This window comes from Pan paniscus, chromosome 10 (genome assembly GCF_029289425.2).
Source record: "Pan paniscus chromosome 10, NHGRI_mPanPan1-v2.0_pri, whole genome shotgun sequence".
Lineage (NCBI taxonomy): Eukaryota > Metazoa > Chordata > Mammalia > Primates > Hominidae > Pan > Pan paniscus.
In genome coordinates, this window is record NC_073259.2 from 119,596,778 (window position 1) to 119,618,414 (window position 21,637).

The 21,637-nt window shown below is 41.2% G+C and overlaps 1 protein-coding gene across 50 annotated transcripts in view; it reads right to left on the reverse strand.

The window, feature by feature from the left end:
• Positions 1–21,637, reverse strand: part of ATXN2 (ataxin 2) — a 148,806-nt gene that overhangs the window by 78,186 nt on the left and 48,983 nt on the right. For 26 of the 50 annotated variants that reach the window (XM_063593669.1, XM_063593686.1, XM_063593674.1 and 23 more), the window contains exon 6: positions 17,030–17,107. The exons of the other annotated variants lie outside the window; for them this stretch is intronic. In XM_063593669.1, the coding sequence (XP_063449739.1) occupies positions 17,030–17,107 (78 nt within the window). The remainder of the gene's footprint in view (positions 1–17,029; positions 17,108–21,637) is intronic. 50 annotated transcript variants of the gene reach the window in all.

Sequence of the window (21,637 nt, forward strand, 5' to 3'; positions counted from 1 at the left end):
TACATTTTAATCTTAAATCTTCTGTTTACAATACCAAACTTTTTTTTAAAAAAAGTATTCACAGGTTATGTAGCAGTCTGTCTGCTTTCGAGACAGAAATGGGGAAGGGGAAAACACAGAAGTGTGATTCTATAAAGAATGATATTCCTTGGTTTTAAAATTTCACCAAAAGTAGCTCTTTCTAAAGATGAGTAAAGGACTTAGGGGAAGATGTGCAGAAGTGGAGAGTTAGCACGAAATGAGGCTATAGCATCAGGATGCTGAGAAAATCCCTGGCTATAAGTAATGCATTTCAGGCCAACATTGCATCATTAGCTAGAAAGGAAGCAAGATCTGGGTATCCATTCTGCACTATTAATAATATCCACTATCGTAAATTCTGATTTGTTTTACAGTGGTTACAAGTTTGGATTTTTGTTTCTGTTTCTTTAAAAAAAAATTGTTTTTGTTTTTGTTTTTGTTTTTTCAGAGATGGGGTCTTGCTCTGTCACTCATGCTGGAGTGTAGTGCCGCAATCACTGCAGCCCTGGGCTCAAGCAATCCTCCCACCTCAGCCTCCCAAGTCGCTGAGATTACAGGCATGAGCCACTATGCCCAGCAAGTCTGGATTTTAAAAAAAAAAACACTGTTGGTAGTAAATAGTACAATGTTGTAACCAGGATTCCTGCAAAGTTGAGAAAAAAACAACTGGCTCTAATCTACAGGCAACTGTGGGAATTTGCATGCAGATTTTACCAATGCCATAAGTCAAAGAATATTAATTTTCCATCATCCCCTATGGTGAGACACAAAAGCATTGTAAGAACAAGATGCAAGAATACAACGTGACTATTAGAAAAGTGTTACCTGTTTCTGAAGGAACTACAGGTATAGAGAGAAAAAAGGAAAAACATAAAAACCATCAGATGAGATGATAAATAATTAGTTTTTCAATTTATAAAAGCCTCTAGACTAGCAGGCGATGTTGGAGGAAGGAACAAAATTGTATCACCTCCAGCCCCTGTATCCCACCTTCCATGCTACCCCCACAGCAGTGGGCTCTCAACACCTTCTCTTCTGATTCTGGGCAGAAACTTAGTCATTTTGGGCCGGTGATGCCACCTGCTGGTGGTCATAAAGAAATGTCTCAACCAACGTGTGAGCCTCTTCTGGGTATCCCCAGCCCCATACCCAGGAAACAGAGTACATATTCAGCTTCTCAATCTTTCCTCTTTTACCTCTGAGCCAATAATGCCTCTGAAAAATCATTCAAACTTGTCTGAGCATTTTTTAAAGGGCCAGAATAATGGTCAAATAACTAAAATGCTAGTGTTAAACATTAGAAATAAATATACTTAAATGTATAAAAACTATAAAATGACATAAAACTGGATGAAATAATCATTAACATCAGATTTAACATCACAAACCCTCAAATGTGCCTCCAGAGAAGTCATCAAAATCCTCAGCTAACCATTTCTTCTCAACTAAATCAGCCTTTTCTCAAACATCAAAGTTCTATATAAACCTAAAAAATCATATTGTTTTGATCAATTCCTATTCCTGCGGCACTTTCAACAACTTTTTAAGACAGTTTCTCATTATGTGTCATCGTTATATGTGGACCAATCTATATACTATATAAAGTATCAGTATATAGATTGGTATCAGTGGGACTATTTAGTCATTTTTAGCACTTACCGAGTACCTACAATGCACTCATAAGTCTGGACGAGGTGGGGATTCACATTTGACTGATACAATTCCCAGCATTTCCTGTAGGAACTAGGAGCTCCTGGGTGTAAGAGACTAGTTACAGAAATGAAGCAAATCTTTTAGAATCGAATACAATGAGTGCTACAATACAATTAAGAACAAAGTTCTAAGGAACAAAAGGCTCTGGGCTTTCTAAAGTGACAGTGACAGCCTATCAGCAACAGCTGATCTAGGCCTTCAAGAACACAAGAAGAAAATAAGAAAGGGGAAGTAAAATGGTTCCAACATAGACTGGAGTGGCATTAAAAATACGTGTATAGCTGGGAGTGGTGGCTCACGCCTGTAATCTCAGCACTTTGGGAGGCCCAGTCAGGCAGATCACGAGGTCAGGAGATCAAGACCATCCTGGTTAACACGGTGAAACCCCATCTCTACTAAAAATACAAAAAGTTAGATGGGCATAGTGGCCGGCGCCTGTAATCCCAGCTACTCGGGAGGCTGAGGCAGGAGAATGGTGTGAACCAGGTAGGCAGAGCTTGCAGTGAGCAGAGATCGCGCCACTGCACTCCAGCCTGGACAACAGAGCGAGACTCCATCTCAAAAAAACAAAAACAAAAAAATGTGTATAGGCGGGGTGCAGTGGCTGACGCCTGTAATCCCATCACTTTGGGAGGCCGAGGCGGGCGGATCACCTGAGGTCAGGAGTTCGAGATCAGCCTGACCAACATGGAGAAACCCCCATCTCTACTAAATATAGCTGTGCATGGTGGTGCATGCCTGTAATCCCAGCTGCTCGGGAGGCTGAAGCAGGAGAATCACTTGAACCTGGGAGGCAGAGGCTGCGGTGAGCCGAGATCGCACCATTGCACTCCAGCCTGGGTAACAAGAGCGAAACTCCGTTTAAAATTAAATCAACAGGCTGGGCACAGTGGCTCACATCTGTAATCCCAGCACTTTGGGAGGCTGAGGCGGGTGGATCATGAGGTCAAGAGATCGAGACCATCCTGGCCAACATGGTGAAACCCTGTCTCTACTAAAAATACAAAAATTAGGCAGGCGTGGTGGTGCATGCCTACAGTCCCAGCTACTCGGGAGGCTGAGGCAGGATAATTGCTTGAACCTTGAATTGCTTGAACTACTAGGGAGGCGGAGGTTGTAGTGAGCCAAGATTGCGCCACTGCACTCCAACCTGGCGAGAGCGAGACTCTGTCTCAAAAAATAAATAAATAAAAAATATGTGTATAAACATTTTCTGAATTGTACACAAGAACACAGGCTTCCCCAGGGAAGTGGGACTGGGGGTTAGAGAGGAGATTATCTTTTCATTGAATACTCATCTGTTCTAACTGAATTGTATACTACGAGCATATACTACACCATGTATTATACAGATTATATTAAAGACTATAATACTGAAGAATAACATAAAGAAACAAGTTGGGGATAAGAAACACAGTTAAGGGTGCAGGATGTATGGACTGGAACAACAAAACCAAGGGCACAGGTGGAGCCACGCTCCTCAGGCTAGAATGGGGTAGGGGTATGATGACAAAAGAGGACTGTGGGGAGCCTCTAGATTAGGGATTCTTAGCCTTTTTCTTAATCCATGGGCCCCTTCAATATTTTAGGGAAGCCTATGAAACTGTATTCAGAATGTACTTAAATTCATAAAATACACAGGAAATCAAATGAGAACAATTAACAATGAAATGCAGTTATCAAAAACTAAAAAAATCTGTTGGCATAGTAACATACATGTTCTTAATTAAAGCATTAAATATTAAGATCCAGTAACAGGTTTAATAACTATTATAAATTTAAAGAGGTGATGAACATACATAATAATTTGAAGCCTGGTGCAGTGGCACATGCCTATAATCCCAGCTACTCAGGAGGCTGAGGTGGGAGGACTGCCGGAGCCCACAAGTTCAAGGCCAGAGTGGATACCATATCAAGATTCTGTTTCTAAAAATAATTTGAGGCCAGGTGCGGTGGCTCACGCCTGTAATCCCAGCACTTTGGAAGCCAAGGCAGGCGGATCACTTGAGGTCAGGAGTTGGTGACCAGCCTGGCCAATATGGTGAAACCCCTTCTCTACTGAAAATACAAACATTAGCTAGGCGTGGTGGTGTGCGCCTGTAATCCCAGCTACTCAGGAGGCTGAGGCAGGAGAATCGTTTGAACCCAGGAAGCAGAGGTTGCAATGGGCTGAGACTGCACCACTGCACTCAGCCTGGGAGATAGAGCGAGACTCCATCTCAAAAATATATATACATAAAATAATAATTTGAGATACCCATAACATCAAGCGATATGAAATTAACTGAGTTCTATAGGTGCTTAAGTCATAAATACTGCTAATACTAGTTGTTTGTTGCCTATATTTTTAAATGGCAAAAAATGCTAAATTTCACTTGAAGGTTAGTGTAAATAAAGATGTAAATTTCTCTTCATCCAAGGTCATCAATGCCCTGAATTCTCTCCACAAATTCTTTTGAGAATCCACAGATCCAGGTGAAGAATCCTGCCTCTTTGTACTGACAAGCAGGAAGAAAGAGCCTCTGCCATGAATAAAGCAAATAGGTGAGGGACTGGAAGGAGTGGTCATCAAGGTTGCAGAAATAGGTTTCAGGAAAAAAAAAAAAAAAAAAGTCTGCTGAACTCTTCTGAGGCTCCAGCAAGAGCTGGAAACCCTACATTCCTAACTAATCAGCCCCCCAGTGGGACTTTCTCCAGCCACACCCAGCAGGCTGGATTAGGAGTAGACAGAGTTTAAGATCTTAGAGGAACAGAGAACACTGTGAGGGGCAAGAAGAGAATAGAAGTGTAAAGTTTATAGCTGTGGTCAGAGTAGATCTTTGAAAGCATTCTGGAAGAGAAGCAGTTCCTTCCGAGTGATGACACAGTCATGAAAGCAGGATGCTACAACGCCATGGAGGTGAAAGGGATGTATGGAACAGAACTTAGGAGGCTGTTTCCTAAAGAATAGTGTTCTCCAAATGATCCATTTGAAAATAAATTATTCCAACACACACTACAGTTGTCCTTCAGCATCTATGGGGGATTGGTTCTAATACCCCCTAGGGATACCAAAATCCAGGGATGCTTAAGTCCCTGATACAAAGTGGTGTAGTATTTGCATACTCTCGTATACTTTAAACCTCTAGGTTACCTATAATACCTAATACAAAGTAAATGCTACGGAAATAGTTGTTGTACTGCTTAAGGAATAATGACAAGAAAAAAAGTCTGTACATGTTCAGTGTAGATGCTTTTGATTTCCCATATAATTTTTTTTTTTCTTTTCAGACAGAGTTTTTTTTCTTTTCTTCTCACACTCTGTTGCCCAGGCTGGAGTGCAGTGACACAATCTCAGCTCATGGAAACCTCTACTTCTCAGGTTCAAGCAAATTGCTTGTCTTAACCTCTCGAGTAGCTGGGATTACACATGTGCACTACCATGGCCAGCTAATTTTTTGTACTTACAGTAGAGCTAGGGTTTTGCCATGTTGGCCAGGCTGGTCTTGAACTCCTGACCTCAGGTGATCCATCTGCCTCAGCCTCCCTAAGTGCTGGAATTACAGGTGTGACCCACAGCCCCAGCGTATTTCCCGTATATTTTGGATCCATGGTTGGTTGAATTCACAGCTGTGTAACCCATGGATAGAGAGGGCTGACTGTATTTGCAAACTAACATTTGAAGACATCAGTGTCCCAGCCACAAAACTAAGAAATGAATGGTAATTACAATTTTAATCATTGTCTATGGTATCATGCCTATGTAAGAGAAAAAAAAACAGTTATTCCCTGGTTTAGGAGTATAAAATTAGGTCTAGTGAGTATAAAAATATTTTTTAAAATATAAAAACATAAAAATATAATAAATATAAATAAATTAAGTTTAAAAATATAAGTATTTCAGTGGTGGCTCACACTTGGGAGGCCAAGGCAGGTGGACTGCCTGAGCTCAGGAGTTCGAAACCAACCTGGGCAACACGGCAAAATCCTGTCTCTACCAAAAATATAAAAAATTAGCCAGGCATGGTGATGCGCACCTGTGGTCCCAGGTACTCGGGAGGCTGAGGTGGGAGAATCACTTGAGCCTGGGAGGAGGAGGTTGCGGTGAGCCAAGATCTGCATCACCACACTCCAACCTCAGTGATAGAGTGAGACCCCGTATATAAAAAATATATACATGTAAACTTTTCAAAAATCAATCAAAGGAATATATATATGTTGAACACCTGTTATCTGTAAGTCACTGTATATATACTAGACACCATGGTTGGGGGGGACGCATTTCCTTAATTCTATAAATTTGTTTTCTGAACTCCAGAAAAGTTTAATGCATTGGGAGAGAGAAAATATACCGGTAAAAAAGACACTACATACTGCTTCGTGAAGATGAGTGTTTGGTACATGATGGAGACCACTGGTTCTCCAACTGTACTTCATGACACCCTATGATGTCTTCAGGACACCCCAGAAGGCAAGGGAAAGCAGAGTAGGTAGGGAGCTAGGACATCACTAGCTCTTCTTCCAACCAAAGCCTTGTTTTAACTAAGAGTCAGCACGGGATCTCATCAGAGGGAAAAAAACTGACCTATTCTATACTAAAAAGAAAATGTTAAAGTCTAGGCATGGTGACTCACACCTGTAATCCCAGCACTTGGGGAGGCTGAGATGGGAGGATCACGTGAGCCCAGGAGTTCAAGATCAGCCTGTGCAACACAGTGAGACATCTGTCTCTACAAAAACTAAACTAAAAAAACAAACAAAAAAATTAGCCAGGTAGGGTGGTGCATGGGGAGGCTGAAATGGGAGAACAGCTTGAGCCCAGGAAGCAGTAAGCCATGATGGCGCCACTGCATTCTAGTAGGGGTGACAGAGAGAGACCCTTTCTCAACAAATAAATACATACAAACATAAATTAATTTAAAATGTAAAGTTTAACAGCCATTGTTACAGGCAATAAAAACAAACCACAATGAGCAGGGAAGGTCAGAGAAGACTCTAAAAAGGACAGATGTGGGCTTGGTTTTGAAAAAGTATCTAAAACTCTAGTTAGTAAGGTAGATTCTTCACGTTGGGATTAAATCCAGGAGTAAAAGAAGAAGGCACAGGGGGCCGCGGTGGCTCACGCCTGTAATCCCAGCAATTTGGGAGCCCAAGGCAGGTGGATCACAAGGTCAGGAGTTCGAGACCAGCCTGGGAAACACAGTGAAACCCATCTCTACTAAAAATACAAAAGTTAGCAGGGCATGGTGGCGCGCACCTGTCGTCCCAGCTTCTCGGGAGGCTCAGGCAGGAGAATCACTGGAACCCGGGAGGCGGAGGTTGTGGTGAGCCAAGATCGCGCCACTGCACTCCAGCCTGGGCAACAGAGTGAGACTCCAACTCAAAAACAAACAAAAAAAGAAGGCACAAAGTTGGTGATGTCTAACACACAGAACATGCCAGCTTAGTAGGTCAATAAGTAGATTAACATTGGGAAATAATGAGAGATAAGGTTGAAAAAGAGAAGTTCCACTGGGAAGGGCCCTGTATAGCATCCCAACTTTATTCTGTAAACAACAGTGGCCACTGAAGATTTTGAGCAAGGGATGAGATGATCTAATAAAAGCAATGTCTAAGAATTTCTTTATGTCAATGCCCAAGATTGACTGAAAGTGAGAAATCTGGAAGACAAGTTGTTTAGGAGATTATAACAATATTTGCCTTGGTGGAAGAAAACAAGGACCACACTTATTTTCTATTTTCACTGTTAAATCTTTTGGTACACACGTTTTGAACTTTTTACCATGTGTGCATATATAATTTTTAAAGTAAAGTTGTAAACAGAAAAAAAAATCTACAGTGAGATACTACTTCTTACTCTCCCACTAGGATGGCTATAATCAAAGAGACAGACAATAACAAATGCTGGTGAGGATGTGAAAAACATAAGAAACCTCAGACACTGCTAGTAGGATTGTAAAATGATACAGCTACATTGGAAACAGCTATGTAGGATTGTAAAATGATACAGCCACTATGCCCAGGAAATCAGCCTGTGCAACAGTGAGACCCCAACTCTATTTTCAAAAAATAATAAAAAGAAAACAAAACAGCCCAACAGTTATGTAAAAGGTTCAACACAGATTTAGCATACGAGCCAGCAATTATCTTGCAGGTATGTGTATGTATGCATGAGTATGCATACACACACACCCCCATGAGAATTGAAAACCTATGTCCACACGCAGTATTTTTTTTTTTTTTTTTTTTTTTGAGATGAAGTTTCACTCTGTCACCCAGGCTGGAGTGCAGTGGCGTGATCTCGGCTCACTGTAGCCTTGGCCTCCCAGCTTCAAGTGATTCTCTGCCTCAGCCTCCCTAGTAGCTGAGATTACAGGTGCACACCACCATACCCAGCTAATTTTTGTATTTTTAGTAACGACGGGGTTTCACCATGTTGGGCAGGCTGGTCTCGAACTCCCGGCCTCAAGTGATCTGCCAGCCCCAGCCTCCCAAAGTGCTGGGATTACAGAGGCATGAGCCACCACACCCGGCCCACACAAAAACTTTAAAAGTCACTGTTCGCAGCAGGATTATGTATAAGTCAAAAGGTGGAAACAATGAAAATGTCCACCAACTGATGAATAAACAAAATGTAGTGTACCTGTGTAACTGTATAATGGAATATTTGGCCATGAAAAAGAAAAAAGTACTAATACATGCTACAGCATGGAAGAAACATACTAAGTGAAACAAGCCTATCATAATATATATGGCCAGATGCGGTGGCTCATGGCTGCAATCCCAGCACTTTGGGAGTCCGAGGTGGGCAGATCACTTGAGGTCAGGAATTCGAGACCAGCCTGGCCAACATGGTGCAACCCCGTCTTTACTAAAAATATAAAATTAGTAGGTGTGGTGGCAGGCGCCTATAGTCCCAGCTACTCAAGAGGCTGAGGCAGGAGAATCGCTTCAACCTGGGAGGCAGAGGATGCAGTGAGCTGCAATCATGCCACTGCGCTCCAGCCTGGGCGACACAGTGAGACTCTGTTTCAAAAAAAAAAAAGAAAAAAAAAGGCTATATATTATATGATTCCATTAATACGCAATGTCCAGAATGGGCAAACCTATGAAGACAATAGATCAATAGTTGCCTGGAGCTGGGGAAAATTGAAACAAACAGAGAGGAACTGCTAAGGGGTTCAGAGTTTCTTTTCAGGGTGATGAAAATGTAAATTGATTGTAGTGATGGTTGCACAATGCTGTGAATATATTTTCAAAAATGGGCTGGGAGCAGAGGTTCATGCCTGTAATCCCAGCACTTTGGGAGGCTGGGGCAGGAGGATCATTTGAGGCCCAGAGTTTGAGACCAGCCTGGGCAACATAATGAGACCTCATCAAACAAAAAATAACAACAAAAATTAGCCAGGAGTGGTGATACACATCTGCAGTCCCAGCTTAATCAGGAGGCTAAGGTGAATCACCTGAACCCATGAGTTTGAGGTTATGGTGAGCTACGATGGCGCCACTGCACTCCAGCCTGGACAACAAAATGAGACCCTGTCTCAAAATAGAAGAAAAAAAACCCCTAATTTTCTCCCTATCTCAAATGAATGATTAAATTTTCTAGCACTACGATAAAGTGAGATAAAATAGAAAAAAAATCCCTAAGAGAAAAATATATCCTATTTAAGTAATAAAAAGCAGTATTTATTTTCCTTACTAATACATTCTGTTTGTGAGAGGTACACATTGGGTTCTTCAGTTAAAATTCAAGGGAAAACATTTATAAGATAAAATACATCATCTTAGTTTGACTAAGCCCATTAAATAAGATAAAAGGCACTGCAATTAGTAACCTTTTTTTTTTTTTTTGAAACCAGGGTCTCACTTGGCTCACTGCAGCCTCAATCTCCCTGCGCTCAGATGATCCTCTCACCTCTGCCACCCGAATAGCTGGGACTACAGGTACATACCACCGTGTCTGGCTACTTTTTGTATTTTTTTGTAGAAACGGGGTTTCACCATATTGCCCAGGCTGGTCTTGAACTACTGGGCTCAAGCAATTCATCTGCCTTGGCCTCCCAAAGTGCTGAGATTACAGGAATGAGCCACTGTACCCAGCCAGTAATTTTATGTTTTTAAAGCAATTTTCTTAAGCTCTAAATTAGCTAACTTAAAATTTGAACTGAAAATTGTTTAGAAATGGTATCACTTAAAATGGTGCTGTATTTTACTTCAAAATCAACTAAAAAATAATAAAAAACTCAAACTTACTAATCAGATTCCTCTGAAAGCTGAGTGAAGATCAATAGCCCACGCTCTACAGAATCAAATATACATCAAATTCTACAGCAAAGCCTGAGTGGTGCAAAACTAACAAGAATAAGAAAAAATACGGAAATTCACTTCATGAGGTTTGCTGTATTTAAAAAAACAAGGTGATAGATTCCACGTACGTAATACTAGATTGCTGATTCCCACACTATCTCCTAAAAAGATCAAAAGAAGTTTTAGAAAAGATTCCAATACAAAGATACTGTTTATGGGTGAACATTCTGTTTTCATTTTCTCCATTAGGCTTCTGGATCAGGATCTATTTTAAGTGGGGAGGAGGAGGAAAAGCTAGCTACCTGAAAGAAATTTGTGCCATGTCAAAATATGAAATTAGCCTAGGCCTGGTGTGATAGCTTAAGCCTGTAATCCGAGCACTTTGGGAGGCTGAGGCAAGAGGATTGCTTGGGCTCAGGAGTTCAAGACAGCCTGGGCAACATAGTGGGACCTCGTCTCTACTTAAAAAAGAAAAATTCTAAAAAGAGAGTGAAAGAGACAGAGAGAAATAAGGAGAAATCAGTCCAATCATTGTTTGAGCACTTCTTTATAAAAGGTACTATTTTCAGCTCAGAAGTTAAAGAGAAAGAAAAAAAGAAGGCCGGGTACGATGGCTCATGCCTGTAATCCCAGCACTTTGGGAGGCCGAGGCGGATGGATCACGAGGTCAGGAGATTGAGACCACCTTGGCTAACACGGTGAAACCCCGTCTCTACTAAAAATACAAAAAATTAGCCGGGCGCTGTGGCGGGTACCTCTAGTCCCAGCTACTCGGGAGGCTGAGGCAGGAGAAATGGCATGAACCCGGGAGGCGGAGCTTGCAGTGAGCCGAGATCGCGCTACTGCACTCCAGCCTGGGCAACAGAGCAAGACTCTGTCTCAAAAATAAAAAATAAAAATAAAAAAAAGAAGAAGAAAATGATTCTGTAGAAGAGGTAAGACAAAAAAAGTAAATTCAGAAATGTTCAAGAATCAAAAAACAGAATTTAGGAACTGAAATGCCAATACTATTAGCGAAGAATAGTAGTCATTTTATAACAACTTATTCTCAAACCTATGGCAAAAGTGTTCAGAATTAGGTTAAGGAAAAGTCAGTAAAATGAAATTAATTCCAATTCTTACAGCTGTACAAATATCTTTTCTGTTTCCCTGGCAAATATGTAAAACATTTTATAGATTCGGATTCTTTTCTAATAAAAAACAGAACAACTGTTCAAGTACACATGCCCACTTAATATTCTTTCCCAGGAGTATGAAATAGAAATAGAACAAAATAGAAATTAAACTGAGATAATTTATCCACATTCCTTCTCTTGCTTTATTACTAGTTTTAATATATCTACATGCATAAGACTCCATTGAAACCATCCAAGACAAGAGAAAAAAATAATACTAAAACTAGATAGTAAGTATATTAGCATTACACAACCCTATCAGTAAACAGTCTTACTGAAAATGTCCTGGAAACATATGCATTACTTACCTATTCTTTACCTAATAAAAGAGTTTAAGAATGCTACTTGTTTTACTTAAACCATCCCACTAGCAGAGTGTTAAGTGTTTTGCAACTCCCTCAGTACCACTAAGTAGTAGTAATCTTTCTCACATTTACCATTCAGCACAAGCTGATAGACAATCATATTCCATTGCTTTAAAACTGAATTTCTTAAAAAATACAATAAAATAAAAATAAACTGCATTTCTTAAATCATTACAAGTGAGGAGGGCCACCTTTTCATACATTCACTGGTCATTTTTAAAACTATTTTTCTACTTTTCCCAGTTTGTGGCATGTCTTTTTAAATGTATGGTACTTTTGAACACGTCTAAGTCTTTTTTTTTTTTTTTGAGATGGAGTCACTCTGTCGCCCAAGCTGGAGTGATGTGGTACAATCTCGGCTCACTGCAACCTCCACTTCCCAAATTCAAGCAATTCTCCTGCCTTAGCCTCCTGAGTAGCTGGGATTACAGGCATGTGCTACCATGCCTGACTAATTTTTTTGTATTTTTAGTAGAGATGGGGTTTCACCAGGTTGACCAGGTTGGTCTCAAACTCCTGACCTCAAGTGATCCACCCGCTTTGGCCTCCCAAAGTGCTGGGATTACAAGCGTGAGCACCACACCCGGCCTAAATCTTTAATTTTTTTATAATCAAATGTATCGATCTTTTACTTCATGATTTTTTTGCTCTGGTAGTCATGCTTATAAAGTCCTTCTCCACTCAAAATTAAACAAATTCACAGATTTGCTCCAGTGTAGTCTGGGTGTTGTTTTGTTTAATCACAGTTTTCTCATTAATCTATTTGGTTTTATTTATCAGTGTGAAGTAGGTATCTAATTTGTCCCCAATGTCCCAGAATCATTTACTGAATAATCCACCTTTCCTCCAGAATTAAAGTGCTATGTTTATTGCATATTAACAAAATACCCACATAAATTCAGTTTTGGATGCTCCATACGTAGCCACTGTGACAGTTATAATTCTTTTTTTTTTTTTTGAAACAGAGTTTCACTCTTGTTGCCCAGGCTGGAGTGCAATGGCGCGATCTCGGCTCACTGCAACCTCCACCTCCCGAGTTCAAGCGATCCTCCTGCCTCAGCCTCCCGAGTAGCTGGGACTACAGGTATGCGCCACCATGACCGGCTAATTTTGTATTTTTAGTAGAGACGGGGTTTCTCCACGTTGGTCAGGCTGGTCGTGATCTGCCTGCCTCGGCCTCCCAAAGTGCTGGAATTATAGGCGTGAGCCACCGCACCCAGCTGACAAGTTATGTTTTAATTCTGACATATTTTGTAGGGCAAGTCCTCCTTTATGACTCTTGTGGAAAAAAATTTCCAAAGTTCTTCTGTTAATACACATAATCTAATAAGCTTTAGAATCATTTTGTCAATTTCTACAAAAACGGATATATATATATATTATAAATTTTTTTTTTTTTTTTGAGATGGAGTCACCCGGCTGGAGTGCAATCTCAGCTCACTGCAACCTCCACCTACGGGGTTCGAGTAATTCTCCTGCCTCAGCTTCCCAAGTAGCTGGTACCTGCCACCATGTCCAGATGATTTTTGTATTTTTAGTAGAGACAGGGTTTCACCATGTTGGCCAGGCTGGTCTCAAACTCCTGTCCTCAAGTGATCGGCACCTCAGCCTTCCAAAGTGCTGGGATTACAGGCGTGAGCCAACGTGCCCGGCCAAAACTGAATATATTATCTTTAGAGATTTATTTGAGGAAAATTGACAACGTTGTAGTATTAAATAATTCCATTCAAAGTATGGCATGTTTCCATTTAGCCAAATCTACTTTTATGTCTCCTTCAGCTGTATCTTCATAAATCTTCAATTTATCCCCATGTCCTATGCTTATTTTTGTTTTTGAGACGGAGTCTGGCTCTGTCACCCAGGCTGGAGTGCAGCACCACCATCTCGGCTCATTGCAAACTCCGTCTCCTGGATTCAAGCGATTCTCCTGCCTCAGCCTCCCAAGTAGCTGGGATTACAGGTGCCTGTCACCTCGCCCAGCTAATTTTTGTATTTTTAGCAGAGCCATGTCGGCCAGGCTGGTCTCCAACTCCTTACCTCAGGTGATCCGCCACGCCTGGCTGGTTTGTTTTTGAGACAAGGTCTTGCTTGTCACCCAGCTGGAGTGCCGTGGCATAACCACAGCTCACTGCAGCCTTGACTTACTGGCTGCAAGTGATCCTCTCACCTCAGCCCACCAAGTAGCTGGGTTTACAGGAGTACAGCACCACACCCGGCTAATTTTTGTACTTTTTGTAGAGATGGGGTTTTGCCAAGTTGCCAAGGCAAGTCTTGAACTCCTGAACTCATCCTCCCGCCTCAGCCTCCAAAAGTGTTGAAATTACAGGCATGAGCCACTGCACCTGGCCTATTTCTACACTTTGGATTCTGCTCCCATGTATCTTGAATCAACCTTACTCTTACTAGTACCACACAGTATTTTTTTATTGTTTGTCCAAATAAAATTCTATTTTATGCTAGAGGTTTTTATTTTTTTTATATTTAATAAATGAAGTTATTGTTCTGACTTTGGCAAACATGATAGGGTAGAGAATTTCTATATACTCTAAAAATTATAAAACATATAACTTTAATAAATGGAAGATGACCATATCTTAATAAACATGTAATGCTTTTCTACTGTGTACCACGAACTATTCTGTTTAGCTTTCCATTACATAGATCCGTTCCACCTATTTCTTTCTTTTAATCTCAATAATCTCTGTACTGCCTCCATACTGGCCTCAATAAGTGCCACTCTCCAGTTACTGCTTGGCCCCAGAATGAACACGTATCTGTGTCTTAATAAACCACAGCAAAGTTGAGGCCGTAAACAGCTTTTCTAATGTCACGCCGTTCAGAAGAGATCCCTGTTTGTTACTCGTACTCTGTTACTGATACACTATCAAGACCAAAAAGACAACCATATGAGAACACAACAGCACACCAGAATAAAACAATCTGTAGAATTTTATTTCTCACTGTTCTCTAATTACACATTAACACTCCAACTTCTTCCAACTACTAAAATCTACACAATTCTTTTATTTTTTATTTTTGAGACGGAGTCTCGCTCTGTCACTCAGGCTGGAGTGCAGTGGTACGATCTCAGCTCATTGCAACCTCCACCTTCTGGATTCAAATGATTCTCCTGTCTCAGCCTCCCAAGTAGCTGGGATTAGAGGCGCACACCAGCACACCAGGCTAATTTTTTTGTAAAATCTAGACAATTATTTGCATCGCTGACTCCATTTGATATTCAATGTCATGCAGTACAACATTCCATTTTTCTTGAATTTATTCACGTGCTTTGCTATCTCTAACTCTAAAAATGCTTAGAATAGAGTACATGGCGTATATGAACTCCCTGAAGAAACTGTGAAGACCATGAAATTACATTAGTGTGGGCACAGTGGCTTGCACCTATAATCCCATCACTTTTGAAGGCCAAGGTAGAGGATTGCTTGAACCCAGGAGGTAAAGGCCAGCCTGGGAAACATAGTGAGAACCAGTGTCTATAAAATATTTTAAAAAATTAGCCAGGCATAGTGGCGCGCACCTGTAGCCCCAGCTACTTGGGAGGCTGAGGTGGGAGAGTCGCTTGAGCCAGGAGGTCGAGGCTACAGTAAGCCATGATCACACCACTGCATTCCAGCCTGAGTGACAGAGCATGACCCTGTTTCTTTAAAAAAAAGAAAAAAAATTAATTTTTAAAAGAATTACATGTAAAATCTACATGTGTGTAAATTTTTCTAGGGTGAGGGTATACAGTTTCACTAGGTACACAGTTTCACTAGGTTCTCAAAAGGGACCCAAAATAGATTCTTATATTTCTCCGTACTGTCCATAGCAACAAGCACAGCAAGGAACACATCCCAGAGCTCTCTAAGTATCTGCTGGATGATTATATATGTAAGACCACTTATAGCTTTTTCATTCTTTCCATAAAATAATGCTTCTACAAAAGTGTATTAAGGCACTGAATTTCATTTATTCAAACACATTTATATTGAGCCTGTACTATGTGCCAAAGCACTATACTAGACCATGAGAATAAATAATAAAGACAGTATCACTGTCTTTACTTGGAGCACAAAGAGCTCAAACTGTAACAGGGGAGACAAGCATATAATTTTAATACGACATGGTATAAGGGCAATGATACACACACGATAGGAGGGAACTTGTGTGTGGTAGCTGGCAGTGTGTGTCATGTGGCAAGAGCAGCAGGCAAAGAAACAAACACTGGGGACACACATCTAAGGGGGGTGTGAAGGAAAAGAAGCCCAGGAATGAGGCAGGGAAGGAATGATCAATAAACATAAAAAATACAGAAGAGGAAATTCTGAAGGTGGGTGAAACCAACATTCAAGTGCAGCAATAAAGACAGAAAAAGATTCCAAAGGACCTGGCAGTTAGAGGTTAATCGTAGCCTTAGGCAGGATAATGGCTAGAAGAATTCAGGATTAAAAAGAATCCTTTTGGGCCCGGTGCGGTGGCTCATGCCTGTAATCCCAGCACTTTGGGAGGCCGAGGCAGGTGGATCACAAAGTCAGGAGATCGAGACCATCCTAGCTAACACGGTGAAACCCCATCTCTACTAAAAATACAAAAAATTAGCTGGGCGTGGTGGCAGGTGCCTGTAGTCCCAGCTACTCGGGAGGCTGAGGCAGGAGAATGGCGTGAACCCGGGAGGCGGAGCTTGCAGTGAGCCAAGATAGTGCCACTGCACTCCAGCCTGGGCAAGAGCGAGACTCTGTCTCAAAAACAAAAACAAAACAAAACAAAAAAGAATCCTTTTTAGGATGAGCAGGAAGTGAATAGGTTTTCATGCTAAAGGGAAAGATTAACTAGAAAGGCAGATGTTGAAGAGACCAGAAACAGAGAAGTGGTATAAAAGAGCAAGGAGAAAAAAAAAGATGGCCAGGAGTGGTGGCTCACGCCTGTAATCCCAGCACTTTGGGAGGCTGAGGCAGGTGATCACTTGAGGTCAGGAGTTCGAGACCAGCCTGGCCAACATGGTGAAACCCCATCTCTACTAAAAATACAAAAATTAGCCAGGCGTGGTGGCAGGCGCCTATAGCCCCAGCTACTCAGGAGGCTGAGGCTGCAGTGAGCTGAAATCACGCCACTGCACTTCAGCCTGGGTGACAGACCGAGACTCCATCTAAAAAAAAGAAAAAGAAAAAGAGAACAAGGAGGTAAGTAGAAGGGAGAGAGTCAAGGGCATGATTGAAGTTGGCTTAAAAATCCTCTCTACTAAAACCAGAGGAAAAATAATAATGAGGCCGGGTGCGGTGACTCATGTAATCCCAGGACTTTGGGAGGCCAAGGTGGGAAGACTCTTAGGCCCAGCAGTTTGAGACCAGCCTGTGCAATACGGGGAAACCCCATCTCTACAAAAAATATAAATATAAAAAATTAGTCAGGCATAGTGATGTGCACATACAGTCCCAGTTATGTAGGAGGTTGAGGTAAGAGGATCACCTGAGCCTGGGAAGTCGAGGCTGCAGTGAGCTGTGATTGCATCACTGCACTCCAGCCTGGGCAACAGAGCAAGATCATCTGAAAAAAAAAAAAAAAAAGATGGCACGGAGGAAGAAGATAAATTTGTAGATAAGGAAGGCAGTGGTTAGTTGATGGAGATCTTTTCCATTAACCAACCTTCCCCTTTTATGATTTTTCACTAAATGTGACGAAGAATCTGTTAAGCAAAAGTAATTCTTCAGACTAAATCCAATTAGAATGGTCATGAATAAGAATCGCAGGATATTATACAGTATTAGAATCAAAGCATGCAATTAGTTGTAAGTTTAAAGGACAGAGCATGTTCTCTGTTACTTCACCAAAGCCAGTATAGCATGTATTTTTGATCAGTCCTAAAAAGCCCTAAATGCAGCGGAAAATATGATTTAGGCCAAGAGCTGGCAAACTTTTCTGTAAAGAGACAGTCAAATTTTCTGGCTTTGCAAGTCCTACAGTCAGCTACAACTACTCAACTCTATGGCTACAGCCATCAAAACAGCCATAGACAATGCACAAACGCATGGGCATAGCTATGCTACAATAAAATTTATTTACTGATGAGCAGATTTGCTGACCCCTATCATCTAGGCTGAGAATACTGCAAAGAAAATGAAGCAATAGGAAAAAGTATGAGGAACAATGGAATAAGGAAACAGAAGTAAAGCCATAGTTGAGTTGGAGTAAAGAGGAAAACACGAATAATGGCGCAACAGGAAGAGCAGAAAGAAAATGAAGGAAAAAAATAGAGGAGAAAGGAATACTGGAAATGGATGGAAAATCAAGTAAAAAACAAGCAGAGATAACAGGACAATTCCAAAGATACACGAATACAGAGCCAAAAGCGACTGAAGGCCCTAAGAAGTTTCAGCAAAATGAAGAGAACCTCAGATCTGTCTGCACTGGAATTCAAATAAATACAAACTGATTTTCCAATGATAATCTGATGGTCTCTTCTAATTATGAATGTGCCAAGGTGACTCACAGCTCATGTGACGTAAAGGTACTTTCAGTTTGTCAGTAAATCAAACTGGAACATGTATAACATTCAAGAGACCAAAGGAAACTTATTCATTGTACTGTAAGAAGTCACTATTTCAAAGCCTTTTATTCATTTGCATATATGCATGAGTATAACTTTTAAACTTTATTGAAATCAATGATGTTAGCATCAAGAACTTAAAAGTCACACTGACCTTACTCATGTTAAAAGGTTTCCCCAGCAGCCAAGTGTGGTGGCTCACGCCTGTAATCCTAGCACTTTGGGAGGCCAAGGTGGGTGGATCATGAGGTCAGGAATTTGAGAAGAGCCTGGCCAATATGGTGAAACCCCGTCTCTACTAAAAATATAAAAATTAGCTGGGCATGGTGGCAGACGCCTATAATCCCAGCTCCTCGGGAGGCTTAGGCAGAAGAATTGCTTGAACCTAGGAGGCAGAGGTTGCAGTGAGCTGAGATCACGCCACTGCACTCCAGCCTGGGTGACAGAGCGAGACTCCGCCTCAAAATAAAGGTTTCCCTGGCTGGGCGCGGTGGCTTACGCTTGTGATCCCAGCACGTTGGGAGGCCTAGGCAGGTGGATCACCTGAGGTCAGGAGTTCAAGACCAGCCTGGCCAACGTGGAGAAACCCAGTCTCTACTAAAAATACAAAGTTGGCCGGGCATGGTGGCACATGCCTGTAATCCCAGCTACTCGGGAGGCTGAGATAGGAGAATCGCTTGAACCCAGAAGGCGGAGGTTGCAGTGAGCGAAGATTGCACCATTGCACTCCAGCCTGGGCGACAAGAGCAAAACTCCGTCCCAAGGAAAACAAAAAAGAAAAAAGAAAAAAAAGTTTCCCCAAAAATAAAGCCAAAGATTAAAAAAAACAAAAAAACAAAAAAAAACTTGAACAACATAATAGTCTGCATCTTATATTGCTTGAGAATTTTTTTTTTTTTTTTTTTTTTTTTTTTTTTTACTTTTAGCTTTATTTGTGGAGAAATCCTTTAACAACCACGGAACTTACTGGCTGGGCGCAGTGGTTCATGCCTACAATCCCAGCAATTTGGGAGGCCCAGGTGGGTGGATCACCTAAGGTCAGGAGCTTGAAATCAGCCTGGCCAACATGGTAAAACCCCATCTCTACTAAAAATACAAAAATTACCCGGGTGTGGTGGTACGTGCCTGTAATCCCAGTTATTAGGGAGGCTGAAGCAAGATAACTGCTTGAACCCAGGAGGTGGAGGTTGCAGTGCGCCAAGATCATGCCACGGTACCCAGCCTGGGCGACAGAGCAAGACTCCGTCTCAAAACAAACAAACAAACATTAACTTGACTTATGACAACTGAGATAAACAACAAACCAAACGACATAATTTATGTCACTGCAGTATAATGTTAAGAACATGAGTTAGAGTGGAAAAGCTAGATTTGTGTCCTCACTTTAGCAAGTTTCCTAAATATGCCTGTTTCCTCATCTATGACGTGGATAATAGCTGTATCTACTACAGAAACAACTTGTGATGATTATGTGAACAAATGTAGGTAAATCTGTTAGCACAGAGTCTGGCACATAGAATATGCACTCAAATTTTAGTTAATATTATCAACCTTAATAATTTGACAGCACTATTACAGAAGAGAATTATAAAAGCTCAGAAATGAAATCAATTCATATCTTTTAGGAAAATACAATGTCATATTAGTATACTCTAATCATTCATCCACTTCTATTATAAAAAACACTCAATCTATCTATCCATTCAAGATGTGGGAAAGTACTATCAAATGATAACAGCAGAGACTATTTCAGGCAGTTGCCAATTCTGAGACAGAAAGGGGACTGTGAGGCAAGAAAATAAAGCACAAATTCTTTTTTTATTCTGTTGCCCAGGCTGGAGTGCAGTGGCATGATCTCGCAATCTCTGCCTCCCGGGTTCAAGCGATTCTTCTGCCTCAGCCTCTCCCCAAGTAGCTGGGATTATAGACATGTGCCATCACGTCCCGCTAATTTTTTACTTTTTTAGTAAAGACGGGGTTTCAACATGTTGGCCAGGCTGGTCTCGAACTCCTGACCTCAAATGATCTGCCCACCTTGGTCTCCCAAAGTGAGATTACAGGAGTGAGCCACCGCACCTGGCCTAGAAAGCACAAATTCTCAAGGCCACAGAACAGAGCCACTCCTGGGATCTCATCACATGAAACCCATAGCTCACACCCTGACTGTCCAGAGCCTCACCCAGGCTAATTACAATTAAACCAGGATCCCTAGAAGTGACAACATTTTTAAAAACTCCCCAGGTGACTAAACGTGAACCCAGCATTAAGAAGCATTGATTAAACCATACCTTCCTTTACTTTGGGAGTAATCTGAGTAAGTCTCTAATAAAAAATAAAAAAAAATCTAGATGCAGTAATAAATGCCTTAATTTTGTTATTAAGGAAAACCATGCAGCCTGGCCAACATGGTGAAACCCAGTCTGTACTAAGAATACAAACAAAAAAAAAAAATTAGCAGGGCATGGTGGTATGTGCCTATAATCCCAGCTACTCGGGAGAATCGCTTAAACCCAGGAGGCAGAGGTTGCAGTGAGCCGAGATCGCACCACTGCACTCCAGCCTGGGAAATAGAGTGAGACTCCATCTCGAAATAAAAAAAAAAGAAGGAAACCATGCCAATTAATAATTCTAAAATGGTTTTCTCCATACTGATAGTACTTCCTAATTAATACTTTTCTTCTTTTATAGAAGAGGGCAATTTCTGCCTGGATAGTCTTAGCTTAAGAGACCTGATGTCCTAAACACATGACTTAATACTATTTTCAGGATACTACGCACTGGACGCAATTGTATAATTCACTAAACCACTGTAAGTTTTGAAATAAGATACCTGGCCAGGCGTGGTGGCTCACGCCTGTAATCCCAGCACTCTGGGAGGCCAAGGCAGGAGGATCACAAGGTCACGAGTTCAAGACCAGCCTGGCCAACATAGTGAAACCCCGTCTCTACTAAAAATACAAAAATTAGCCGGGCATGGTGGCACATGCCTCAGTAACCAGCTACTCGGGAGGCTGAGGCAAGAGAATCGCTTGAACCCAGGAGGCAGAGGTTGCGATGAGCCGAGATCAGGCCACTGCACTCCAGCCTGGGCAACAGAGCGAAACTCCGTCTCCAAAAAAAAAAAAAAAAAGAGAGAAAAGAAAAAATAAGATACCTGAAATTACTCCAATAGTGGATGTCCTCATCAAGAAAACTAATTTTGTAATATATAGCAAAATACACCCATCCCCTTATGAGTATAGTGAGATTTTCAAAGTTGTCACTCTGATCTGTATTTTCTTGCCTTTCTATAATGAACTAAAATTATCTGAGAAATGAAGATCTAATAAAGTAATAAAAATTTAATGACATTAATTTTGAAGAGGAGCAAGGAATGGACTATCACAAACATCTCAAAGTAATATTCACTCTTCCACATTTGGGAAATATCAATTCATCATAAAAACAAAAAGACAATGCATACCGTAAATGGCTGTTAAATGACCTGGTATCCAATAGAGTAGGGAACCTTTTTTTTTGTTGTGGCCAAT